Source organism: Sciurus vulgaris, assembly GCF_902686455.1.
Source record: "Sciurus vulgaris genome assembly, chromosome: 2".
In the NCBI taxonomy this organism is placed as follows: domain Eukaryota; kingdom Metazoa; phylum Chordata; class Mammalia; order Rodentia; family Sciuridae; genus Sciurus; species Sciurus vulgaris.
The window spans coordinates 114,275,704-114,299,872 of record NC_136462.1 but is presented as its reverse complement, the minus strand read 5'-3'; the positions used below and the strand labels follow the sequence as shown (position 1 = coordinate 114,299,872).

Here is a 24,169-nt window from a genome sequence, read left to right as displayed (position 1 = left end):
CTTTGTGACATTTTTCCAGTTGAACAAATGTGTTTTTAGTCTTTGAGTACAGGGGCTACAGCATAAAGGTTCTTCATTAAACTTACTCTGTTTTGGAAAATTCATCTTGGACATGCTTTTCTTTTGGAGTAAATTAGTGTCTGCTCCAGATATTGTCATTTTGAGTGGATGTTGAAATTTCTTGTAAGGTTTTATTGTGTGATGTTGATTTGTTATGAAAAATTACCATTTGAATATAACAATATTTCATCTCACAGTTGTCCCACTTAGATTTTATACAGCTATTTTTCTGGAAAACTTAACATTCATAGATTATTTTTGAAACACTTAAGATTGCCAAATAATTTTTATGGCTAATAATCAAAGGAGGCAGGAAATAGATTATATCAGAAATAGATTTTATCAGTTCAAGTGGAAGCCTTCTTTATATGCAGGGGGGAGGTTATAGTTCCTGCCTAATGACTAGTTCCAGTTCTATGAGAAAGAATAAAGCTGACTTTGCATTTCAGAATATTTATTTTGTATCACAGATAAGTCAAGGCAACTAACTCCACAAGGTTTCTTTCCTTTAGATCAATGTTCCTCAGCTTCCACACTGTTGACATTTGGGTCAGCTATGGGGCTGTCCTGGTATGGTAGAATGTTCAGCAGTTTCTTCTTCGATTCATTTATGTGTGGGTAGATCTCCCCACTTGTGACAACCAAAAAAAAAAAAAACACCCCAAACTCCAAATGTTGGCATATGGCTCTGTGGGGGCAAAATCATGTACTCACAGAGAACCAAGCTTTAGATGTGTATGCAGAACTACAATTTTGAATTAGTAATAGAATTCAGAGACGTTCCTTCTCCCCCCCAAAATAGGGTCAGTATTGGATCAGTGGCCTGTGCCTCTGGAGTTGAAGTGATCTTTGCAGGCAGCCCATAAACCTTAGAGGCCAAAAGTTTCTGCTTGACCCTCATAAAATACTACTTGGTGTTCTTTCTCTCCTACCAGTGTCTTCAGGTTCTTGTTTGCGTGTTTCTGCTTGGTTGTGACATCCTCCAGAAAGCAAGCAGATATGCATGCTTGCAAGCACACACAGTTCTTTTAAAATGAAGCTGAGGTGACCAATCCCAGATGACTATTGGGAGAAAGTAAGTTTGAAGAAAAGAAAAAGGACCGGATTGGATTTCCTTTGCTTCAACTTTTAAAACTTTTCCACTGTGTTATAAAAAGCCCAAGAGCATGTGGAAATGTGACCAGAGAGAAGGGGTGTGTCTGAGAGAGGTAATGAAGTGTTGTAAGCAAAGCAAAATCTCTCTACTATTGTTAAGTCAGTGGTGTGCTGCTTTACCTCAATCTAGTTATTCTTCCCTAGCATCTCAATACTGCTCTTGACCTGTCCCACAGACTGAAAAAAATGCTGTGCATACTTGTACATGGAGGCTGGGTTATGGTTACTCAGGGACTCCCAGATAGGAATTTCCTGGCATTTGTGTAAAGTTTGATTTCTAACATTGCAGTTTAACCTTTAAATGCCAATGCAGGCTACCCAGGCCCTTAACATTGCAGCACCGTGGCCTGCTTTTAGTATGTGGGAGTCATCTATTGGTTATAATAACTGCTGTAAGGCATTTGGCATAGCAGTAGAACCCCCCACCCCCCTTCTGTGACATTGTCAGGAATTGAGAATCATGGCAATGAACTAGTAACAAACTGGTTGCAGTAATGTGGACCCATTATGGTTTTTAAAGACTTTTTACTTCAATGGTTAATGAAAACCCTGGGTTTTGTTTTTTTCCCCCCTGAATAACATTTTATTCAGTTCTTTTCTTTCATAAAGTCTACTTCCCCCTTCAGCTGACATCAGGCTGGACTGCCTTCTATAATTTTCCTGCTTGCTTTTTCTTTTGTCTCAGTTTATGCCTTGACAATGGAAAAGAAAAATTGGAGAAGGCATATTTTAGGGGGTGGTCAGGGCTGGAAGAGAGGGGCCAGAGCAGCTTGAAGGAAGGGTTTTTTTCTTAATTATAGTGTGTCCTACTAACCCTCTTCAGTGAGGTCCTCACCTACCCTGAAGTCAGGAGTGCTGTCACGCATCAACAAATGAAGGGAAGAAGGAAATGAACCTTCACTGTGAGGCCCTCCTCTGCGCTCAGCGCCTGCCCTTTCTTACACATTTTCATTTAATCACAACCATTTGAAGAATGTTTTGTCTCCATTAGAGGGATGGGACATTAGAGGGTTTGTGGAGGGCCAGCAATCCCATGCAGGTCTCTCAGCCCAGGCCTGTGCTGGCTGTTTTCTGTGGCCTTTTCCCTTCTGATCAGTGCGGTCTTCATGGAGGGAAAGGAGAGCAACTTTGGGTCTTCAGGGTGGTGGATGCCATAAAAGACACTCGTAAGGGGTGGAACATTTTTCTGCTTGGCTGTAAAGGCAGTTTCAGTTTGAGGAAGAATAAAACTAACTTTGTATTCTCAGAAGAGTGCTGGTTTCTGGAAAGATCATCTTGATTTGTGGTGGCAGCTGTCTCTTCCCTCAGGACATAGGAAATATGATTTAACCACTGGACAACTTCTCTTTACAAAGGTCATGATTAGTTAAGTATACATTAATTCTATTGGGAGTAAAAGTGTTCTTAATTATTTTATAGCTAAAGAGATGTGAAAAATCCGAAACACAGTATCAGTGTGCTTAGTTTAAAATGCACGTTTTTGGCTGAAGTGCTGAAGTGGCAAAGGAGGGATAATAAAATAAGGGGATGAGATGAGTGTGTGTTCATGCATGCATGCACATAAAATTGGATATTGGTGGTGGTTTGGAGAATTCACCTTAAGTGTGCTTCCTCATTCATGATAGAAAGAGTGTCACCTCTTATTGAATATGAACACTCGAAAGCTTAGCTGCCCCTTCTTTGATTTGCTTATTACCAAATTGGCACTCTCTTGGAAGGAATATGGGGTAAACAGGCAGCAGGACAAAGTTGGGCAAGAGAGGGAGGTGTTGGGTTACTAAACTGCAATGTTGCTTTGGCATATCCCTTCAAATCCCTCGTATATTTCTTTGCAATAACATTCTGTGGGATGATAGGGGAAATAAATTCACCAAGGAAGCAAGAAGGCATATAGGAGATGCTAGATAATTGATGACTGCTGAAGAATCGTTTCTCAAATAGGGAAAGAGGTTTACATTTGCACTTACAACCAGGGGAAAGGTCTATACTTGCTACTGAAACTGGGTTGAAATGCAACTTGTTATATAAAAGCACTAAAAATTAACTACTTTAAGCTGTGAAACCAAGTGTGTAATAAGAGACCTGGCATTTAATCACCTAGTGTTTGCCTCTTAAAAAATTATGTTTTACAACTCTACCAGGTGACTGCCAACAGTGGGAATGAGCCAGGCTGACCTCCACCAGGAGGGGAGTGAAGCTGTTTTTTAATTGTCTGTATTGGGGAGGATGAATCAAAATTCAGTACAATGAAGGGCAAGGGAGATCATAGCAGTTTTCTCTAGGAAGTCAGAATGGCAACAGCAATCACAGAAAGCACAGCAAGCTCTGAAAATCACTGGAACTCTCTTTTGACCTAAATACCTGAATGCCATAAACAGTTTTCTCATGGGTTAATTGTCCTGAGGGTTCATTGTAATGGCACCTTCATTTTGGATATTATTTTTAGTGGTCCTAAAAGGACAGAGGATGCTTTGTTTCTAAGGGTTAGTTCTGGCTGTGACAGATGTTTGAGTGTGGTCCAGCTCAGATGCTAAGTATTGTAGGGTGGTGGTGCAGTGGGAAAGGATGCTGATGTCAGTTTTAAGCCCTCCTTCGAGGCAAGTGCCTTCTGTTTTCGGCCCTCAGTTTTCTCATCTGGGAAATGAGTGAGTTATACGAGCTGATCTTGAAACTTAGCCATGTGCACAAGCATTTGGTGATTTTGTTGTAATTTGAGAAAGAATAAACTTGTTAAGCATTTGAAGCTAAATAAAAAAGACAAGGGAGGAAAGCCATATTTAAAGTAGACATTTACATTTACATTTTTACAATTAAACTCTACATTAAGATATTGATGATGAGAACTAGAACGAGGCAGTCTTTACTCCTCTCTCCCTGGTTCTAATATGGCACAGATGTGATAATAAAGTCCATATGCAGCTTCACTCAAAGTATCTGATTAGACATAAAATGTTAAAAATGAAAAAAAAATCTGATAAGTGAATTGAGTCATCAACTTGTTTTAGGCAGTACAGAGAATAAAACAAAACCCACCCAGCTACTAAAATGTGGGATTCATTTTCCCAGCTTACTGGTTCTATTCCCATCTGGGTTTAAGGGTTTAAAGAAAGGAGAAAGAGCTGCTGCTTTTTTCCCCCTTCTGTTTTCTTTGACTTTTATTTACTTAAAAAACAAAAAACAAAACAAAACAAAAAAAAACCTTTCTCGAGATATAATTCACATGTTGTGCAGTTCACCCATTTAAAATGAACCGTGCAGTGGTCCTTAGTGTGCTCACAGAGCTGTGCAGCCTCCACCGCAGTCGTTCTAGAGCATTGTCATCACCCCAGAAACTCTGTAACCCTTAGTAGTCATTCTCCACCATCCTCCGTCTTCTTTTTCCTGGTCCCAGACTCAGGCAATCGTTGATCTATCTTCTGTTCTTTTACCTATTCTGGACTTTTTTTTTTCTTCCAACATTTATCCTAACTGTAATTATATACTCTTTAACCAACATCTCCCCAGCACCCCCTCCCTCCTCACCACACCAGCTTCTGGTATCCATCATTCTGCTGTAAGAGATCAGCCTTTTCAAGTTGCTCATATGAATGAGATCATGCGGTGCTTGTCTTTGTGCCTGACTTCATTTCACTTCACACAGTGTTCTCCAGGTTCATCCACATTGTTGCAGTGACAGGATTTCATTCTTTTTATGGCTGAATAATACTCCCTTTTGTATAGTTATTGTAATACATGTAATTTATGAATTAAGAAATGGCTTATTTGTTAAGTATCATGCAAAAAAAAAAAAAAAAAAAACTAGACAGTATAAAAGTGAAATTTTAAGAGTGTGGCCTGACATTAGTTTGTTCTTTTGTATTTTAAGCATTCATAAAAACAACCGTCTTTAATAGATCTAAATATTCTAAATTACAGTAAATAATCCGCCCCTGGGTTCAATCCCCAGTACCCCAAAACAAAACAAAACAAAACAAAACTTAGTTTATACCCTTCTTTTTTTTTTTTTTTTTTTTTTGCTATTCTGCTTGGTTTACTTTGCCCTCTTCCATATGTGCTGTTATCAATATACCCTGGTTTGTGTGCTGGCTGGTTCTCACAAACATAGCCACATGTTGGTATGCCATCTGCTTTACATTTGAAATGATAGCTTTGAATATAAGGTACACTTTGATCAAGGATTTTTTTTTTTATGAGACGTTTCTATGAAAATGAAATCTTTGATTTTAATAATTCATCTGTTCCTCCTGCTGAATTCCCACCTGAACTTCTAATGCTCCCTGAGAGATATATGTAGCTGATTGCTATGGAATTGATTGACACTAAATAAAAGATTATGACTTTAGGTAGAAATGGAGCAGGAAGAACTGCTAATTTCTTAGAGATAGAAAAAAGGATCAGAATTTCAAATACGGGCATAGACCTGTTCATTTGTGATTTTGGTGAAAAATTTGAAAAAAATTAGTTTTACAACAAGCCTTATATCTAAGGTAAAAATCTCAGATATGTTTTAAGTTTGATTTTTTTTTAAGAAACAGGCTTTTAATTTTTCAGAGGATAAGTTCCTCCTATGTAATGAAACTTTACTGACAAAAATGTGTGTACTTTCAAGCCCATGCATTCACACATTTGTGTATTATTGCATGTTATTCCTAGCATTTGTCTGGGCTGAATAATTTCTCCATGTCTTTATACCAAAGAAAAACCATGGCAGCTTTCCAAATGTGTAATATTAGCTCTGGAATTTAAAATTTAACTTGTAGTTTTCAGTGTCATGCTGATTATGAGTTTAAGTCACATTTGACATGTTCATTTTTGTATGCTCTGAAAAGGAGTTTTTGACCAATTTTCTCTATATTCTTCTAAGAACCCATTGGTGGTATGCAGTTTTACTTCCCTAAGCTCATTTTCTACATCTGCATAAAAAAGAGGTTGTGGGTATGGGTATGAGAGTTGGGAATGGGAGTTGGGGCTAGAACAGTTACTGATATCCTTTCCAGTTCTGAATATTGCATGACATGGTGGAAGCAAAATGCTTTCGTGGTTTCATGACCACATCTGTATTAATTTGTTCATCACTGACTTGTTTTCTATGAGGTTTTCCAATTTTATCTGTGCTGCACGTGGATTTCTAAAAGATTCAATTATAATCTAAAACATTTAACTTACGTGGCTTTTATACATTTTAAATTTGCCAGAGGTGTCCTACTCAAACAAGAATTTGCATTGACTATCAAAGTCTGAACAAGCCTGTACATGAATGGAGTTGAGGTCATTTATCAGTTTCTGTTCTTTTGTTCCATTAATTGAATTAATGTCTAAGCATTTAGCCCAAGGAATATATGTAGCTCTTCTGTTTTATTAATAGCATAGCATTAATCTGTCTTCCTTTTAACAGGCAATAAGAACAAAATAGTTACAGATTCTTGAAGATTCTTATAATTCTCCACCTCCCATAAAATACTTAAGCAATAAGATAAATGCAGCTGTCATTCTTTCTCTTCTATTTGTTCTTTAGGTATTTAGTTGGATGACTGTTTAGATACAATGATTTTTGTGTTCTTAAAAATGAAAACCAAGTGACTTAAATTATGTCACCTTTACTCTTGTAATCGAATGATCACAGAGGAGAATGTTATAATAAATGCAGGGTGCTTTATGCTAGCATAAAGGGAAGCAGCCCAAGTACCAGATTAACCTGGTATCTTGTTGAGAAAAGTGACCAGTGTACGTAAGCTTGCACTGCCTATGCTAATGTTTTGTCATTTATTTAGATATCCTTGGAACAGAAGATCTTCTCGTAGAAGCAACTTCCAATGATACTGTGAGGTTTTATCCCTGGACCATTGATAATAAATACTACTCTGCAGATATCAATCTTTGTGTGGTGCCGAATAAATTTCTTGTCACTGCAGAGATTGCGGAGTCTGTGCAGGCATTTGTGGTTTACTTCGATAGCACACAAGTAAGATTTTGTTTTCCATGGAGCCTTGAATAAGAAATTATCATATGCCTCCCCCCCCCATATTTTCTATGAGTTCTTTTAATGTCTTTTCCTGCTTTTGTTTGTGTTTGGTATTGCTCCCTCTAGAAATCCGGTCTTGACACTGTCTCCTCATGGCTTCCACTGGCAGAGGCATGGTTACCTGAGGTGATGATCTTGGTCTGCGACAGAGTGTCTGAAGATGGTGAGGCCCTCAACTGGGTGGTGGCGGCACATGTTTACTATTCTTTGCAGTCAGAGGACACCTGTCTTCTCAGTTTAGAACAATACATCTCTTGAGACTTTGTTACTTCACAAAAATATTTTAGCTGTTTCTCTTTAGAGTCTTGCACTGATTACCTTGTTTTTAAAGAATGAATATTTAGGAACTAAGAAATCATTTTCTTTATATTACTTGATTCTAGATGCCTTTAATGTAACATTGGCATTGAGGGAAAAACATTCGAGATTTGTGTAGATTATTGCCGGGTATTCATGTTTTATTTTTACTTATGGATTGTTCTGCATATTATTTTAGGAGTAAACAGACAAAAAGCTCAAGAATGGTGCATCAAACATGGCTTTGAATTGGTTGAACTTAGTCCAGAGGAATTGCCTGAGGAGGATGGTGAGTGTTTATATATTAGTAGAAAACATGGCATTTGGATTGAGATATCAGAGACTGTTTTATTCCAGGGAAAAATTACAGTGAAAGTGAAGACACACTATTTTCCCCCAGCTATTTGAAAGTATTGAGCAAAATCCATTGGTGTGGTCTTATCAATAATATCATATTTCATTTATTTGGTTTCATTACTCATTTTAGGACTTTGAAAATGTTGGTTGGTTGTGTTTTTTTAAAGGATGGACAGTAAGGATTTCTATCTGAAATCACTGTCATTTTTCTGTTCTCTTTTCTGTTCCCTTCTGACAAACAAGAAGGTTAGACCTATAGTCACAGCTAGAGTTTATGTTCCTTCTTTAGAATTCATAATAAACTAAGGCTGAATCTGCAGGAGCATTGGGGGGCATGTCAGACCTATGTCTCTGGAACATTTTTGAAACCAAAAATAAATCTAGAATGCCCACCCACCTCAGATTAGCTTTGTATCACCTGCTTTCTGCTGTCTGTATATTCTGTTTCTTACCTCCTCCTTCCTGCTCCTCTGTTTCTTTTTTCTTCTTTTTCCTTCCAAGTAATCTATTGTGGGATCTACCTAGATAAGACAGATTTTGGCCCACCAAAACCTTATAAGGTGGACCAAAGATAAAACGTGTATGTAATTTTATTTGCGTGTGTGTGTGTGTGTGTATAATTGTAGTATTTCAGAGGTGGAAGAGATTATTTAGAAATTCAGGGAGTGGTTGGTACCATGAACTCTCACATGTCAACTTCTTCATGGGGAAGAAGAAGAGTAACTGAACTAGTTAGAGGAGTAGTAGGGATTGGCATTGAGAAGATGTCAGTTATTCCAAAAGACATTCCAGATAGGAGCAACCAATGTGAATTGAAGCACTTAGATAGCACATAAGCCCTTGTTACATAAAGAGAGAGAGGGAGAGAGAGAGAGAGAGAGAGAGAGAGAGAGAGAGAGAGAGAGAGAGAGTTTGTGGTGTGGGGGTTGAACCCATGGCTTCATGTGTGCTAGGTAAGTGCTTGTCACTGAATTATATCCCCAACCTGAAGCCTATTTATTTTTTTAAAAAATTAAGAAATATATTCAACATCTCTAGTAAGTAGAGAAATGCAAATAAAAATTACTCTAAGATTTCATCTCACTCCAGTCAGAATGGCAGTTATCAAAAATACAAGCAACAATAAGGATGGCAAGGAAGTGAAGAAAATGGTACACTCATACATTGCTGGTGGGACTGCAAATTGATGCAACCACTCTGGAAAGCAGTATGGAGATAAGATTCCTTAGAAAACTTGGAATGGAAACACCATTTGACCCAGCTGTCCCAGTCTTTGGTCTATACCCAAAGGACTTAAAATCACAGCCACATTAATGTTTATAGCAGCTCAATTCACAATAGCTAGACTGTGGAGCCCAACCTAGATGCCCTTTAATAGATGGATAGATAAAGAAACTGTGGTACATATACACAATGGAATATTACTTAACCTTAAAGGAGAATACAATTATGGCATTTGCAGGTAAATGGATGAAGATGGAGAATATTATACTGAGTTAGATAAGCCCGTTCCAAAAAACCAAAGGACAAATGTTTTCTCTGATATGTGGATGTTGATCCATAATAGGGAGAGGGCAAGGGAAGAATGGAGGAATTTTGGATTGGGCAGAGGGGAGAGAGGGGAAGGGGAGAGGCATGAGGTTGGGAAAGATGGTGGAATGAGATGAACATCATTACCCTATGTACATGTATAACTGCACAAATGGTGTGACTCTACATTGTGTGCAACCAGAGATATGAAAAGCTGTGCTCCACCTATGTACAATGAATTAAAATGCATTCTGCTGTCATGTGTAACTATTTAGAGCAAATAAAAAAAAATTAAGAAACATCTTTCTATTTTCTGGCTTAGTTAGAATTTTTCCAAAATGACTTTTACCTTTGGGAATAAAATCCTGCCAGAGAAGAAGAGAACAAAAATGAAATAAAAGGCATATTTTCATTTCTGTACATTTTTAAGAATATTGAGAATTAGCAAGTACAATTTTTCCTTCTGTGTTTTTTAGGTCCCCTAAAACTTGTGCCCAGCTTCACGTATGTGAGCATGTATGTCATCCTTTATTTCTGGCACTAGAATTGTCTTCCTATTGTTGTGTGTTAATATTTGTTATCATTTTGGAATCTCTGCTCCTTATACCACTGTTGTTCTCCTTGCCCTTTGTCTGAACAATGTTCTTGTATTAATTTAGCTTAATCTTAAGGTAAATTTTTAGACACGTCATCTTTAGGTAAGGTAATAAAAACCTTCCTAGAATTGTAAGATATAAACTGTTCCCATACCTCATTCCTGTACCCTTTATTTGCATGTATGACTCAAATATTCATATGAGATTTTTTTGCTTGTTTGTATTAAATTTCATCTTCTTGGTTCTAGCTCTTTATTTTTGTTTTCTGGATTAAAGTATTTTTTTAAGAATTGAGTCATTCATAGTTAGAATAAACATGCCTCTTATGTCTTCATCTGAACATTAATAACAATAAAATCATCTTTGCAGAATATTTTCAGTTTAATCTTACTGTACTTCTGTTAGATTAGGTTGGTATTCTTTAAACGGTTCATCAGCCCCTATGGCACTTGCTGAGTGCCTGCTTTCTTTCAGGCATTGTTTGGTACGGTGGGCATAATGTCAATAAGACCGGTTCCTGCCCTCAAGGAGTTTCTGGTCTGGGGAAGAAAGTTATACCCATGAATCGTCAGTTCCAGTTCATCTTTCCTCTAGAAAAGATGTGCGAAGGGTGGCAGCATCTCTACATTTTTTAGGAATTATATATATGATTAGTCCTTGATCAGATAGTAAGTGATAGAATTGGGGCTCAAATTTGGATCTTCTGACTTGTAATTCTGTACTCTTCCTGTTAAACTTCCCAGCACCAGGCCAGAGAGGCAAGTCATGTTTCAACTGTGTTCTACAGACTCTTTTTCCCTCTCAACCATGTGAAAACTGTTTCTGCTATTACTTTCCATGTTCAGTCTTACAATCTTCAATATCTGAATGATCTCTTTGTCTTTTGTACACAGTGAGACTTAATTTGTAGCTCAGAATAACACTGTATTATTGGTATGCTAACTGGGATCAAGGCCTTGTTATTTGAAGTGGGATCCACCAAATTCTAGAAGCAAATAGTACTAATACTTAATTAAAATTAATTAAAATTAATTAATTTTTTTAAGTAACCCATTGCCTGTCTCTTACACCTAGGGTTATAGTAAATTCACTTTTACATTAAATTCTTTTCTCTTGATCATTTTCTCTTGATATTCTATAGATAGAGATAATGTTTATTACTCTAGTCCTCAGTGGAAGATGGAGCATTTGCAGTGTGTTATAGTGTACTGAATGTTCCATTCTGCCTTCAGGAAACTCTTTCTGTGTAGATAACTGAGATTAATATCTGTAGTACTCTTTCAGGATTATGGAAACATATCCTTTGAAGAATATGAGTTGATTACCTTGGTGAGGCAATGAGGATGACTTTAGTAGTTAACTGTTATATCATTTTGTTTGTTTAATTATTTTAGTTTGTAGAATATCCCTATCAGGAACTCTTGAGTTCTGTATTTGCTATATTTCTTTTCCTATTATACAAGTTAGGTGTGAGTAAACAACTAAATAAGCAAGATAATTATGCCATAATTATTGAAAATATGACTTAGATATCTAGACATACATGAATGTATATGAAGGTACATATAAGTGTGTGTATAAATATATGTTTTTTTTTTCCCCTGATTAGATGACTTTCCTGAATCTACAGGAGTAAAACGAATTGTCCAAGCCTTGAATGCCAATGTCTGGTCCAATGTAGTGATGAAGAATGGTAAGTAACTTGAGTCTGAAAGTAATCCCCTCCATTTGTTATAAGTTTTAAATTATTTGGATACATGTGGAGTAACTAGGATTATATGAAATCTTTATATTTGTTCCACTTCTCAAATCCAAGTTGAAGGAAAAGCCAAATGTAGCATTTCTGAGGGTTTAAAACATATGTTTAATTGTTATTTCAGTTAGAATTTAGAGGTTACCTAAAATAAGCCTAGCATGGTCTTTGGCTTTAAGAACTACCTAAAACCGTAAGACTCAGAGTCTGTGCTTGAACTCCTAGTCCACCTGTGGGATTCCTGTGTGCACTTCTCAAATGCTAGGTAACATGCAGGGCAGTCTGCGGTGAGTGCAGAATGACTGATGCAGGCAGTAGTGCATACTCAGAGATGTGGCTTTTGGGTTAGATGTGGATATAGAGAGCTTTAGGACAATGTGGCTCCTGACAGTAGTCTTCACTATATAGTCAAGGTTTGAGCTGGTAAGAGGGAAGAATGACCAGCCCAGGAGGAAGCAAGGCCTCAAGAATAATGGTTGTACATTCTAGGGTCATGAGAATCTCACCTAACAATTTGAGTTAACTTAGAGGCCTGAATGCTAGACAAGAGAATTTGAACTTTTTCCTATAGGAAATGGTGAGTCACTGACGATTTTTTAATAAGGGAATCACACAAGATTGGCATCTTTGAAAGGTTAATGTTACAGTGATGTGCAGGTGGTTTGGCAGCTGAAGGATGTAGAAGTAGAGTCTGAAGTTAGGGAGACCAGAGCTGTGGCAGCAGTTCACAGGTGAAATGTTGGGGCCTTTGGTGATGTGGCCATGGCCATGGCATGGAAGGCCAGATCTGAAATGTAGTCTGAAGGGAGTAGTCTCGTTGACCCATAATAACTTTTATAGTCTGCATTAGTTTGCTGGGACTGCAATAACAAGTACCACAAACAGCATGGCTTAGAACAACAGGAATTTATCCAGGCACAGTAGCATACCTGTAATCCCAGCTACTTAGGAGACTGAGACAGGAGGCTTGCAAGTTCGAGTCCAGCTTCAGCAACTTAGTGAGAACCTGTCTCAAAATAAAACATAAGGAAAAAAGTGTTGGGGATATAGCTCAGGGGTAAAGTGTCTCTATGTTCAATCCATAGTAGCACCACTGCCCCCTGACCCCCCCCAAAATAGGAATTGATTGCTGATTGCCTCACAGTTTTAGAGGTCTAAAATCCAAAATCAAGGTGTCAGAAAAGCCATGCTCTTAGTTCCTTGGCTTGTGACAGCAAACTCCAGTCTTCTTGGGGTGTACTGTCTGTGTTCTGTGTGTCAGTGTCCCTTCTGTGAGGCCAATGATCATATTGAGTTAGGGTTCCACCCTACTGCAGTATGATGCCATTTTGAATGGTTACTTCAGAATTCATCCTGTGTCTAAATAAGGTCAGATTCTGAGGTACCAGAGGTTAGGACTTCAACATATGAATTTTGGGAAGATACAGTTCAATCCATGACATTGTCCTGAGGAGTTGCTGCCTGCAGAATGTTTTTCTCTTGTGCAGCTCTTGGCTGCTCAATAAGTTTGCAGTCTTAGATGAAACACTACAAAAGGGAGTGAGCTTACTCCATCTTCCTGAGACAAAGGGTCAAGTGGGTGATCAGTTTTGTAGATATCAAATATTTCATCTCAGCTTTTGGTAGATAGCGTGAGTTTAGCGCTCTTATATTGTCTAATCTAATGCTTGTCATTGTTGGAGAAGCTCCTCCTGGCATAATGAGGTACTCCTTCCTGTTCTTCACTCTCTCTTCCTCCTCCTTCCCCTTTTTTAAGGAGAATCTGATATGTCTCTTAAATTGAATTGCAAAGATATTAGGTTGAATTTTATTGCCATAACAATCAAAGTCAAATCCTAGTAGATCTGGAAGGAATAGGAGATTTTAGCTTGTGATATCATCCCTGTTTCCAAAGACTTACTCCTTATTCATTCAGCAAGTCCCTGTTGAGCATTTACCCTGGTGAGGCATTGCTCTAGACTATCTACACTATAAAAACAAGTTTTAGATATGGTACATAAACTGGATCAATTTAGAATAAAATTATATTCAGTGGTGCTTGTTATATTTATAGAACTAGTTTCAGGAAAGCTTATTTGGTGTCAGTTGTTTTTTTTTGAAAAATCTGACCCCTGAGTTCATATATTAAAGAAGTAGTGCCTTGTGGTTTTTGTTTGTGACTGTACAGTCGGCCCTCAATATTTGTGGGTTCTGCTTCCTTGGATTCAGCCAATCACAGATTGAAAATTTTTGAAAAAAAAAATGCATTTGTAGTGAATATGTATACATTTTTGTCATTATTCCTTGAGCAATACAGTATGAGAACTATTTATATATATTTAATACATTTCACTAGTTATTCTAAGTAATCTAGAGATGATTTAAAGAACATGGGAAGATGTGTGTAGGTCATATGCAAATTCTGTGCTATTTTATATAAAGAACTTGAGCATCCATGGATTTGGGTATTCTTGGGGGTCTTGGGAATCTGTAAATTTAGAAACTGCACTGAACATGCTTTATTACTTCGGAGGTATATGAGCAAAGCTGTTTTCTAAAAAAATGCCATTCTACTTGTTTTAGATGCTAAAGTAATATTAGAAGAACTTTAAAGCAAAGAGGCACATCTTGGGGTTTTCATGGTTCCTCGCCCTGAAGTATCCTTGCTTTCGTCTTTTCTCTGTACAATACTGGGACATTGGTTTATTGTTAAACAAAAACCAAAATATTGTCATTAACCTAATTCCATATTTAAGAGAACCCTTAGCCTATGAGGTATGAAGGAAACTAACTTCTCTCTAGGAGGAGCCCCAAATATGGAAATAAAATTATATTTGAATGCAACCCAGGTTTAAGAAGTAAGAAGGCTATTCTTGTATAACCCCACATCAATCTTTAGGGACAAAGTGCTATATGACTATGTGATGGGCCACATTACCCTTCTGGGGTAACCTACTTCCTGTGCTCTTTGCAGAATCTTGCTTTTCTGGTGTCTCTCTGAGTGCCCAGTAAAATGTGCCTTCCTTGGCAGGCTTTTCTGAATGTCAGGATGTTTCCTGCCAGCAGGTACTCAAGACTAGTTTATTTGTCTTGGAGGTCTCCATCTTCTCTTCTCCTTTTTCTCTTTCTCTTTTTCAAAAATTGTGTTTACATGTGTGCTGCTCAGTGACATTAGCTATATTCATATTGATGTGCAACCACTCAAGCTTTTGTGTGTGTGTGTGTGTGTTGTACTGGTGATTGAACCGAGGGCCTTGTGCATGCAAGGCAAGCACCCTACCAACTGAGCAATATCCCCAGCCCTCAAAAAGCTTTTAAAACTGAAAAGGTTTTTAAAATAAAAAATTGTTTGATATAATAAAGAAAGATATTAGAAGTATTGGATAACTTTTTAAGGACATTAATTTTGTTTGGTTAGAAAAATTATTCACAATTGATTCTTCAGGAATATCACATGTAATCCCAATTTCATTATTTGGGATTATGTAATGTCTCTTAATACTTAAGAGACGCTAAGATCATGCTGATCTTTAAATTTGCACAGTTGCTTAAAATTATTAGTTTAAAATTTTTAAAATTTTATGTGTATTCTATTTTTTTTTTTTTTTTTTTTTTTTGTCGGTGCTGGGGATTGAACCCAGGGCCTTGTGCTTGCAAGGCAAGCACCCTACCAACTGAGCTATATCCCTAGCCCCAAATTTTATTTTAAATGATGAAAAATATTTCAGTTCTAATAAAGACTGAAAATTTAGATGCTATAACAAGTATCACTGAAAACATACAAATCTGATCAGAGTTCCTTGAACTCTTGGCATTCAAGATAGAATACTTATTCTGAAACTCGAGTTAATTACAAACTTAGTTTCCTTCCTACTCTTCACCAAGATAAAGTAGATATGTTACCTAAATGGGAATTCATGGTTTAAACTGATGGCCAACCCAAGTCTTCTGAGCTAGTTTGGCTTATTAAAAGTTTGAACATCTTATCTAGTTATAGGATATCTTCATAACTTTTTGCCTTTAATTTCTTCCTTAAAAGCTAATACACAGATTAGCAGCCACAGGCTTCTAAACAACCTGTTTTACCTCCCATCTTCTGGGGTCCTGCGAATCTTGGTGATCTTGGGCTTGGCAAATCTCTGCCTCACCTCTCTAACTTCTTTAGGCTCCTGACCCTGCCTGCCGCCATAGCAGAGTTGGGCCTAAATGAGCACCACCAAAATGAAGTTATTAATTACATTCGTTGTGCTCATTCAAAAAGAGGCTTGAGACTCAAAACTGTAGATTCCTGCTTCCAAGACCTCAAGGAGAGCAGTCTGGTGGAGGAGACCTTCACTGTGGATAAAGTGTCTGAAGTTCTGAGCCGGTTGCAAGCTGTGGTGCATGGCGAGGTGGAGTCAGAGCTTATCAACACTGCCTACACCAATGTGCTACTTCTGCGGCAGCTGTTTTCACAGGCTGAGAAGTGGTACCTTAAGCTACAGACAGACATCTCCGAGCTTGAAAACAGAGAATTATTAGAACAAGTTGCAGAATTTGAAAAAGCAGAATTTACATCTTCAAATAAATAATATTTGTAATATCGTAGATATTTGTAATATTGTAGATATTACAAAGCCAAAATTTGTTCCACTTAATGAAAGTGGCACAACAGAACTCCTAAACAAGGAAATTTTAAGACTTCAAGAAAAGAATGAGAAATTGAAGTCAAGGCTGAAGACCATTAAAATACAGGCTACAAATGCAGTGGATGAGAAGTCAACACTAGAACAAGCACTCCAAGATTTACAGCTTGATCAAGGAAATCAAAAGGATTTTATAAAGGCCCAAGACTTGAGTGACTTGAAAAATACAGTTGCTGCTTTAAAGAGTGAGTTTCAGAAGACACTTAATGACAAGACGGAAAACCAGAAGTCCCTGGAGGAGAACCTTGCAACAGCCAACCACGACCTACTCAGGGTCCAGGAGCAGCTGAGCATGGCTGAAAAGGATTAGAGAAGAAATTTCAACAAACGGCTGCTTATCGAAACATGAAAGAGATTCTCACCAAAAAGAATGACTAAATCAAAGACCTGAGGAAAAGACTGGCAGAGTATGAGTCTGAAGATTAAAAACGGAAGATTTCTGGAAACTGCCACAACATGGACTAGACAACTGCCTCCCTCCTCAGGCATGGATCTTGAAGCATTTCACCATATCTCCGCTCCCTATTTTTCTAATATTTAGACTTTGCTTCTGATATTTTGAACTAGAATCCCTATTTCCAGTTGTCCAGTGGAGAAGAAGAAATGTCATGGCTCTGGCCGACTGCCCCTGCACCTCTGCCAGGCGCTCCAGGGCTTAGTTCAATACAGTGGGAAACCCTTGCAGGAGGAAGAGATTTTTTGAGTGGGAGGAAGAGTCTTAGCCTTTTGCATTAGCATAAAGACTATATCTTTTTAATGAATTAAAGAAGCTAACTATGTGTTTAGTTGTGCATTCCCCAAAGGTAAAATAAATAATAGTTATTAGTTATTACAAATAAACCTTACTTTTATTTAAAAAAAAAAGCTAATACACAAATGACCAAAGACAAAATAGGTAAATTTGATGTTATCAAAATTAAAAACTTTTGTACTTTATACAGAAAAGAACTTATAGTTTGGAGGGTTGAAGTCCAAGATAGGGCAGCATCGTCTGTTCTACCTCTGGTAAGGGGATTATGGCCACATGAAAACATGGTGGATGGCATTATGACAGGAATGTGTACAAGAGATAAAGAGAAAGTTCACATGGCAAGATAGGAAGGGAGAGTCAAGAAAGCTGACCTTTTTTTTTTTTTTTTAGTGTCAAATATCTAACCCAGGGCCTTGCACATGCTAGGCAAGAGTTCTACCTCTATTCCCCTAACATTTGGCTGGGGATTGAATTCAGGGGTACTTTACTACTGAGCTAGATCTCTATCCTTTTTAAATTTAATTTAATTTAATTTGATTTTGAGACAAGGTCTCACCAAGTTGCCCAGGCTGGCCTGGAACTTTGAATCCTCCTCCTGGGTCAGCCTCCTAAATTTCTGGGATTACAGGTGTCCACCACAACACCTGACTCCAAACTTGTTTTTATGTATGCATTTATTTATTTATTTAGGTATTGGGGATTAAACCCAGGAGTACTTAACCACTGAGCCACATCCCTAGTCCTTTTTTTTTTTTTTTTTATTGTAAACAAATGGGATACATGTTATTTCTCTGTTTGTACATGGCGTAAAGGCATACCATTTGTGTAATCATAAATTTACATAGAGTAATGTTGTTTGATTCATTCTGTTATTTTTTCCCTTCCCCCCACCCCTCCCACCCCTCTTTACCCTCTATACAGTACTTCCTTCCTCCATACTTGCCCCCCTCCCTAACCCTAACTCTAACCCTAACACTAACCCTTCCCTCCCCCCCATTATGTGTCATCCTCCACTTATTAGCGATATCATTCGTCCTTTGGCTTTTTGAGATTGGCTTATCTCACTTAGCATGATATTCTCCAATTTCATCCATTTGCCTGCAAATGCCATAATTTTATCATTCTTTATGGCTGAGTAATATTCCATTGTATATATATACCACAGTTTCTTTATCCACTCATCAATTGAAGGGCATCTAGGTTGGTTCCACAGTCTGGCTATTGTGAATTGAGCAGCTATGAACATTGATGTGGCTGTATCTCTGTAGTATGCTGATTTTAAGTCCTTTGGGTATAGGCCAAGGAGTGGGATAGCTGGGTCAAATGGAGGGTCCATTCCAAGTTTTCTAAGGAATCTCCACACTGCTTTCCAGAGTGGCTGCACTAATTTGCAGCCCCACCAGCAATGTATGAGTGTACCTTTCTCCCCACATCCTCGCCAACACCTGTTGTTGCTCGTATTCTTGATAATCGCCATTCTAATTGGGGTGAGATGGAATCTTAGGGTGGTTTTGATTTGCATTTCTCTTATTACTAAACATGTTGAACATTTTTTCATAAATCTGTTGATTGCTTGTAGATCTTCTTCTGTGAAGTGTCTGTTCATTTCCTTAGCCCATTTGTTGATTGGGTTATTTGTATTCTTGGTGTAGAGTTTTTTGAGTTCTTTATATATTCTGGAAATTAGTACTCTATCTGAAGTATGAGTGGCAAAGATATTCTTCCACTCTGTAGGCTCTCTCTTCGCATTGCTGATAGTTTCCTTTGCTGAGAGAAAGCTATTTAGTTTGAATCTATCCCAGTTATTGATTCTTGCTTTTATTTCTTGTGCTATGGGAGTCCTGTTAAGGAAGTCTGATCCTAGACCAACAAGGTGAAGATTTGGACCTACTTTTTCTTCTATAATCTGCAGGGTCTCTGGTCTGATTCCGAGGTCCTTAATCCATTTTGAGTTTAGTTTCGTGCATGGTAAGAGATATGGGTTTAGTTTCATTCTGTTGCATATGGATTTCCAATTCTCCCAGCACCATTTGTTGAAGAGGCTATCTTTTCTCCATTGCATATTTTTGGCACCTTTGTCTAGTATGAGAAAATTGTATTTATTTGGGTTTGTGTCCGTGTCCTCTATTCTATACCATTGATCTACCTTTCTATTTTGGTACCAATACCATGCCGTTTTTGTTACTATTGCTTTGTAGTAGAGTTGAAGATCTGGTTTTGCAGTACCCCCTGTTTCACTCTTCCTGCTAAGTATTGCTTTAGCTATTCTGGGTTTCTTATTCTTCCAGATGAATTTCATAATTGCTTGCTCTATTTCTGTAAGGTACATCATTGGGATTTTAATTGGAATTGCATTGAATTTGTATAGCACTTTAGGTAGTATGGCCATTTTGACAATATTAATTCTTCCTATCCAAGAACATGGAAGATCTTTCCATCTTCTAAGGTGTTCTTTTATTTCTTTCTTTAGTGTTGTATAGTTCTCATTGTAGAGGTCTTTCACCTCTTTTGTGAGATTGATTCCCAAGTATTTTATTTTTTTCGATGCTATTGTGAATGGGGTAGTTTTCCTAATTTCTCTTTCTGAAGATTCATCACTTATGTATAAAAATGCGTTGGATTTATGGGCATTGATCTTGTAACCTGCTACTTTACTGAATTCACTTATGAGTTCTAAGAGTTTTCTGGTGGAATTTCCAGGTTCCTCTAAATATATAATCATGTCATCAGCGAACAGGGATAGTTTGAGTTCTTCTTTCCCAATTTGTAGCCCTTTAATCTCTTTGGTTTGTCTAATTGCTCTGGCCAGAGTCTCAAGAACGATGTTGAATAGAAGTGGTGAAAGAGGGCATCCCTGCCTTGTTCCAGTTTTTAGGGGGAATGCTTTCAGTTTTTCACCATTTAGAATGATATTAGCCATTGGCTTAGCATAAATGGCCTTTACAATGTTAAGGAATGTTCCCAGTATCCCTATTTTTTCTAGTGTTTTGAGCATGAAGGGATGCTGTATTTTATCAAATGCTTTTTCTGCATCTATTGAAATAATCATGTGATTCTTGACTTTAAGTCTATTAATATGGTGAATTATGTTTATTGATTTCCTGATGTTGAACCAACCTTGCATCCCTAGGATGAAACCAACTTGATCATGGTGCACTATCTTTTTAATATGTTTTTGTATGCGATTTGCTAAAATTTTGTTGAGAATTTTTGCATCGATGTTCATTAAGGATATTGGTCTGAAATTTTCTTTCCTTGATGAGTCTCTGTCTGGTTTAGGTATCAGGGTGATATTGGCTTCATAGAATGAGTTTGGGAGGGTTCCCTCCTCTTCTATTTTATGGAATACTTTGAGAAGTATTGGAATGAGCTCTTCTCTAAAGGTTTTGTAGAACTCGGCTGAGAATCCATCTGGTCCCGGACTTTTCTTTGTTGGTAGGCTTTTGATGACTTCTTCTATTTCAGTACTTGAAATTGGTCTATTTAAATTGTTTATGTCCTCCTTGTTCAGTTTAGGCAATTCATATGTCTCTAGAAACCTGTTGATGCCTTCAAAATTTTCTATTTTGTTGGAGTATAGATTTTCAAAATAGCTTCTAATTATGTTTTGTATTTCAATCCTGTCTGTTGTGATATTTCCTTGTTCATTCCAAATTTTAGTGATTTGGGTTTTCTCTCGTCTTCTCTTTGTTAGTGTGGCTAAAGGTTTATCAATTTTGTTTATTTTTTCGAAGAACCAACTATTTATTTTGTCAATTTTTTGTATTGTTTCTTTTGTTTCAATTTCATTGATTTCAGCTCTGAGTTTAACTATTTCCTGTCTTCTACTACTTTTGGTGCTGTTCTGTTCTTCTTTTTCTAGGGCTTTGAGCTGTAGTGTTAGGTCGTTTATTTGTTGAGTTTTACTTCTTTTATTAAATGCGCTCCATGAAATAAATTTCCCTCTAAGTACTGCTTTCATAGTGTCCCAGAGATTTTGATATGACGTTTCTTTGTTCTCATTTACCTCTAAGAATTTTTCAATTTCCTTCCTAATATCTTCTGTTATCCATTCATCATATAATAGCATATTGTTTAATCTCCAGATGTTGGAATAGTTTCTGTGTTTTACTCTTTCATTTATTTCTAACTTCAATCCATTATGATCTGATAGAATACATGGTAGTGTCTCTATCTTCTTGTGTTTGCTAACATTAGCTTTGTGGCATAATATATGGTCTATTTTAGAGAAGGATCCATGTGCTGCTGAGAAGAAAGTGTATTCGCTCTTGGTTGGATGGTATATTCTATAAATGTCCGTTAGGTCTAAATTATTGATTGTGTTATTGAGATCTATGGTTTCTTTGTTCAATTTTTGTCTGGAAGATCTGTCCAGTGGTGAGAGAGGCGTGTTAAAATCACCTAGTATTATTGTGTTATGGTCTATTTGGTTTCTGAAATTGAGAAGGATTTGTTTGACATACATGGATGAGCCACTGTTTGGGGCATAGATGTTTATGATTGTTATATCTTGCTGATTTATGCTTCCCTTAAGCAGTATGAAATGACCTTCTTTATCCCTTCTGACTAACTTTGGCTTGAAGTCCACATTATCGGAAATGAGGATGGATACTCCAGCTTTTTTGCTGAGTCCATGTGCATGGTATGTTTTTCCCCATCCTTTCACCTTTAGTCTATGGGTATCTTTTTCTATGAGGTGAGTCTTTTGCAGGCAACATATTGTTGGATCTTTCTTTTTAATCCAATCTGCCAGTCTATGTCTTTTGATTGATGAATTCAGGCCATTAACATTCAGGGTTATTATAGAGATATGATTTGGTTTCCCGGTCATTTGGTTCATTTTTTAAATTTTATTTATTTATTTGTTTGACACAACTTGTTTCCTCCTTTATTTGACAATTCCTTTAGGATAATTCCTCCCTTTGCTGATTTGCTTCTTTGTTTTTCATCTCTTCCTCATGGAATATTTTGCTGAGAATGTTCTGTAATGCTGGCTTTCTTTTTGTAAATTCTTTTAGCTTTTGTTTATCATGGAAGGATTTTATTTCATCATCAAATTTGAAGGTAAGTTTTGCTGGGTATAAGATTCTTGGTTGGCATCCATTTTCTTTCAGGGCTTGAAAAATGTTGTTCCAGGCCCTTCTAGCTTTTAGGGTCTGGATTGAAAAATCTGCTGATATCCGTATTGGTTTCCCCCTGAATGTAATTTGGTTCTTTTCTCTCACAGCCTTTAAAATTCTGTCTTTATTTTGTATGTTCGGTATTTTCATTATAATGTGCCTTGGTGTGGGTCTTTTGTAATTTTGTGTATTTGGAGTCCTATAAGCCTCTTGAACTTGATTTTCCATTTCATTCTTCAGATTTGGGAAATTTTCTGATATTATTTCATTGAATAGGTTGTTCATTCCTTTGGCTTGTTTCTCTAAGCCTTCCTCAATCCCAATAATTCTTAAATTTGGCCTTTTCATGATATCCCATAGTTCTTGTAGATTCTGTTCATGATTTCTTACCATCTTCTCTGTTTGTTCAACTTTGTTTTCAAGGTTAAATATTTTGTCTTCAATGTCTGAGGTTCTGTCTTCCAGGTGTTCTATCCTATTGGATATGCTTTCTATGGAGTTCTTAATTTGGTTTATTGTTTCCTTCATGTCAAGGATTTCTGTTTGGTTTGTTTTCAATATCTCTAACTCTTTATTGAAATGATCTTTTGCTTCCTGTATTTGCTCTTTTAACTGTCGATTGGTGCGATCAATCAATGCTTGCATTTGCTCTTTCATCTCATCATTCAGTGCGTGCATTTGCTCTTTCATCTCATCGTTTGCTTCTCTGATCATTTTAATTATGTACATTCTGAACTCCTTTTCTGTCATTTCTTCTGCCATGCTGTCACTGGGTTTTATTGATGTAACATCTAGATTTGTTTGCAGCATTTTCTTTCCTTGTTTTCTCATGTTGTTCAGGTATCAGAGGACCGCTGAGATATTGCAGATTTCCTCTATTGACTTACAATGTCCCTGAAGATTTCTATATATATCCCCCCTTAGCCTTCAGTAGGCTGAAGTCTTGGAGGAAGTTGATAATGCGGTGCTCCACAAGGAAGCTGCCTCTCTAGGAGTGGTGGCCTTCAGGTGGGGTATAATCCCTGCTAGTGGGCAGAGGTGCCTCCACTTGTTAACCAATGGTCATCCAAAGGGGACCTAGGCTGTGGGCTGAGGCAAGGCCTGTTTGGGCCTGAGTCTCTGGTTTTACCATCCTTGTGGGAAAACCTCACCCAGCAGGGAAGACTCACCCGGTGGGGAGGTCTCGCTGGTCAGTTCCCTCCTAGAGGTTCCCCTCAATTTACAGCTACCACCTGGGCTGGGCTGCCTTCCTCTGCAAAGTTCCCAGGGGCCCGGCCCTACCTCCTGGGCCTGGGAGCCTCACCCTTTGCAGATGACTCTCCTTAGGCTGCCCTTCCTCAGAGAATCTGCCCGCAGGCCTGGAACCTTCGCTCCGCCCTTAGCCCGTCTCTGTGCGGCTCTTCCACCAAGAAGCCTCGTAGATCCTGGGACCCTGCTCTGCACCTAATCGCCTGGCTATGCGGCCCCTCCTCTGAGCAGCCACCTGGGGCCCTGTACAATCGCTCTGAATCCCAGAGACCCACCACACGCCTCTTCCTCCAGACAGCCGCCCAGTATTCCGGTGCGGTCACTAGGAGTCCAAGAAACTCACTGCGTGCCTCCACCTCCACCAACCACCCGTAGCCGTGGGCAATCAATCACTCCGAGTCGAAGTGACCCTCCCCGTTCCTCCTCCTTCTCCAGATAACCCCCGGGGTGTTCAGGAGCAGTGGCTCTGAGTCCACGTGACCCGCAGCACAGGTCCTCTGGGCAACCGCCCGGAGCTCTGGTGCGGCCACTCAAGACCAAGCGTCCCACCACGCTTCTCCTCCAGGCAGCCCCCCTGTGTTCAGGAGCTGTCACTTTAAGTCCAAACAACTCACCA

The 24,169-nt window shown here is 38.0% G+C and overlaps 1 protein-coding gene and 1 pseudogene across 3 annotated transcripts in view; both read left to right on the top strand.

Annotated features, from left to right (window-relative positions):
* The window catches only part of AAGAB (alpha and gamma adaptin binding protein), a 66,908-nt gene that overhangs the window by 7,329 nt on the left and 35,410 nt on the right, over positions 1-24,169 (top strand). For both annotated transcript variants that reach the window (XM_079129595.1, XM_079129594.1), the window contains exons 2-5: positions 6,987-7,177; positions 7,304-7,400; positions 7,734-7,823; positions 11,627-11,710. In XM_079129595.1, the coding sequence (XP_078985721.1) occupies positions 6,987-7,177; positions 7,304-7,400; positions 7,734-7,823; positions 11,627-11,710 (462 nt within the window). The remainder of the gene's footprint in view (positions 1-6,986; positions 7,178-7,303; positions 7,401-7,733; positions 7,824-11,626; positions 11,711-24,169) is intronic.
* On the top strand, positions 11,932-17,259 carry LOC306653700 (leucine zipper transcription factor-like protein 1; annotated as a pseudogene). Its single transcript has 3 exons — positions 11,932-11,963; positions 13,258-13,309; positions 15,805-17,259. The product of its transcript is annotated as a leucine zipper transcription factor-like protein 1 (transcript).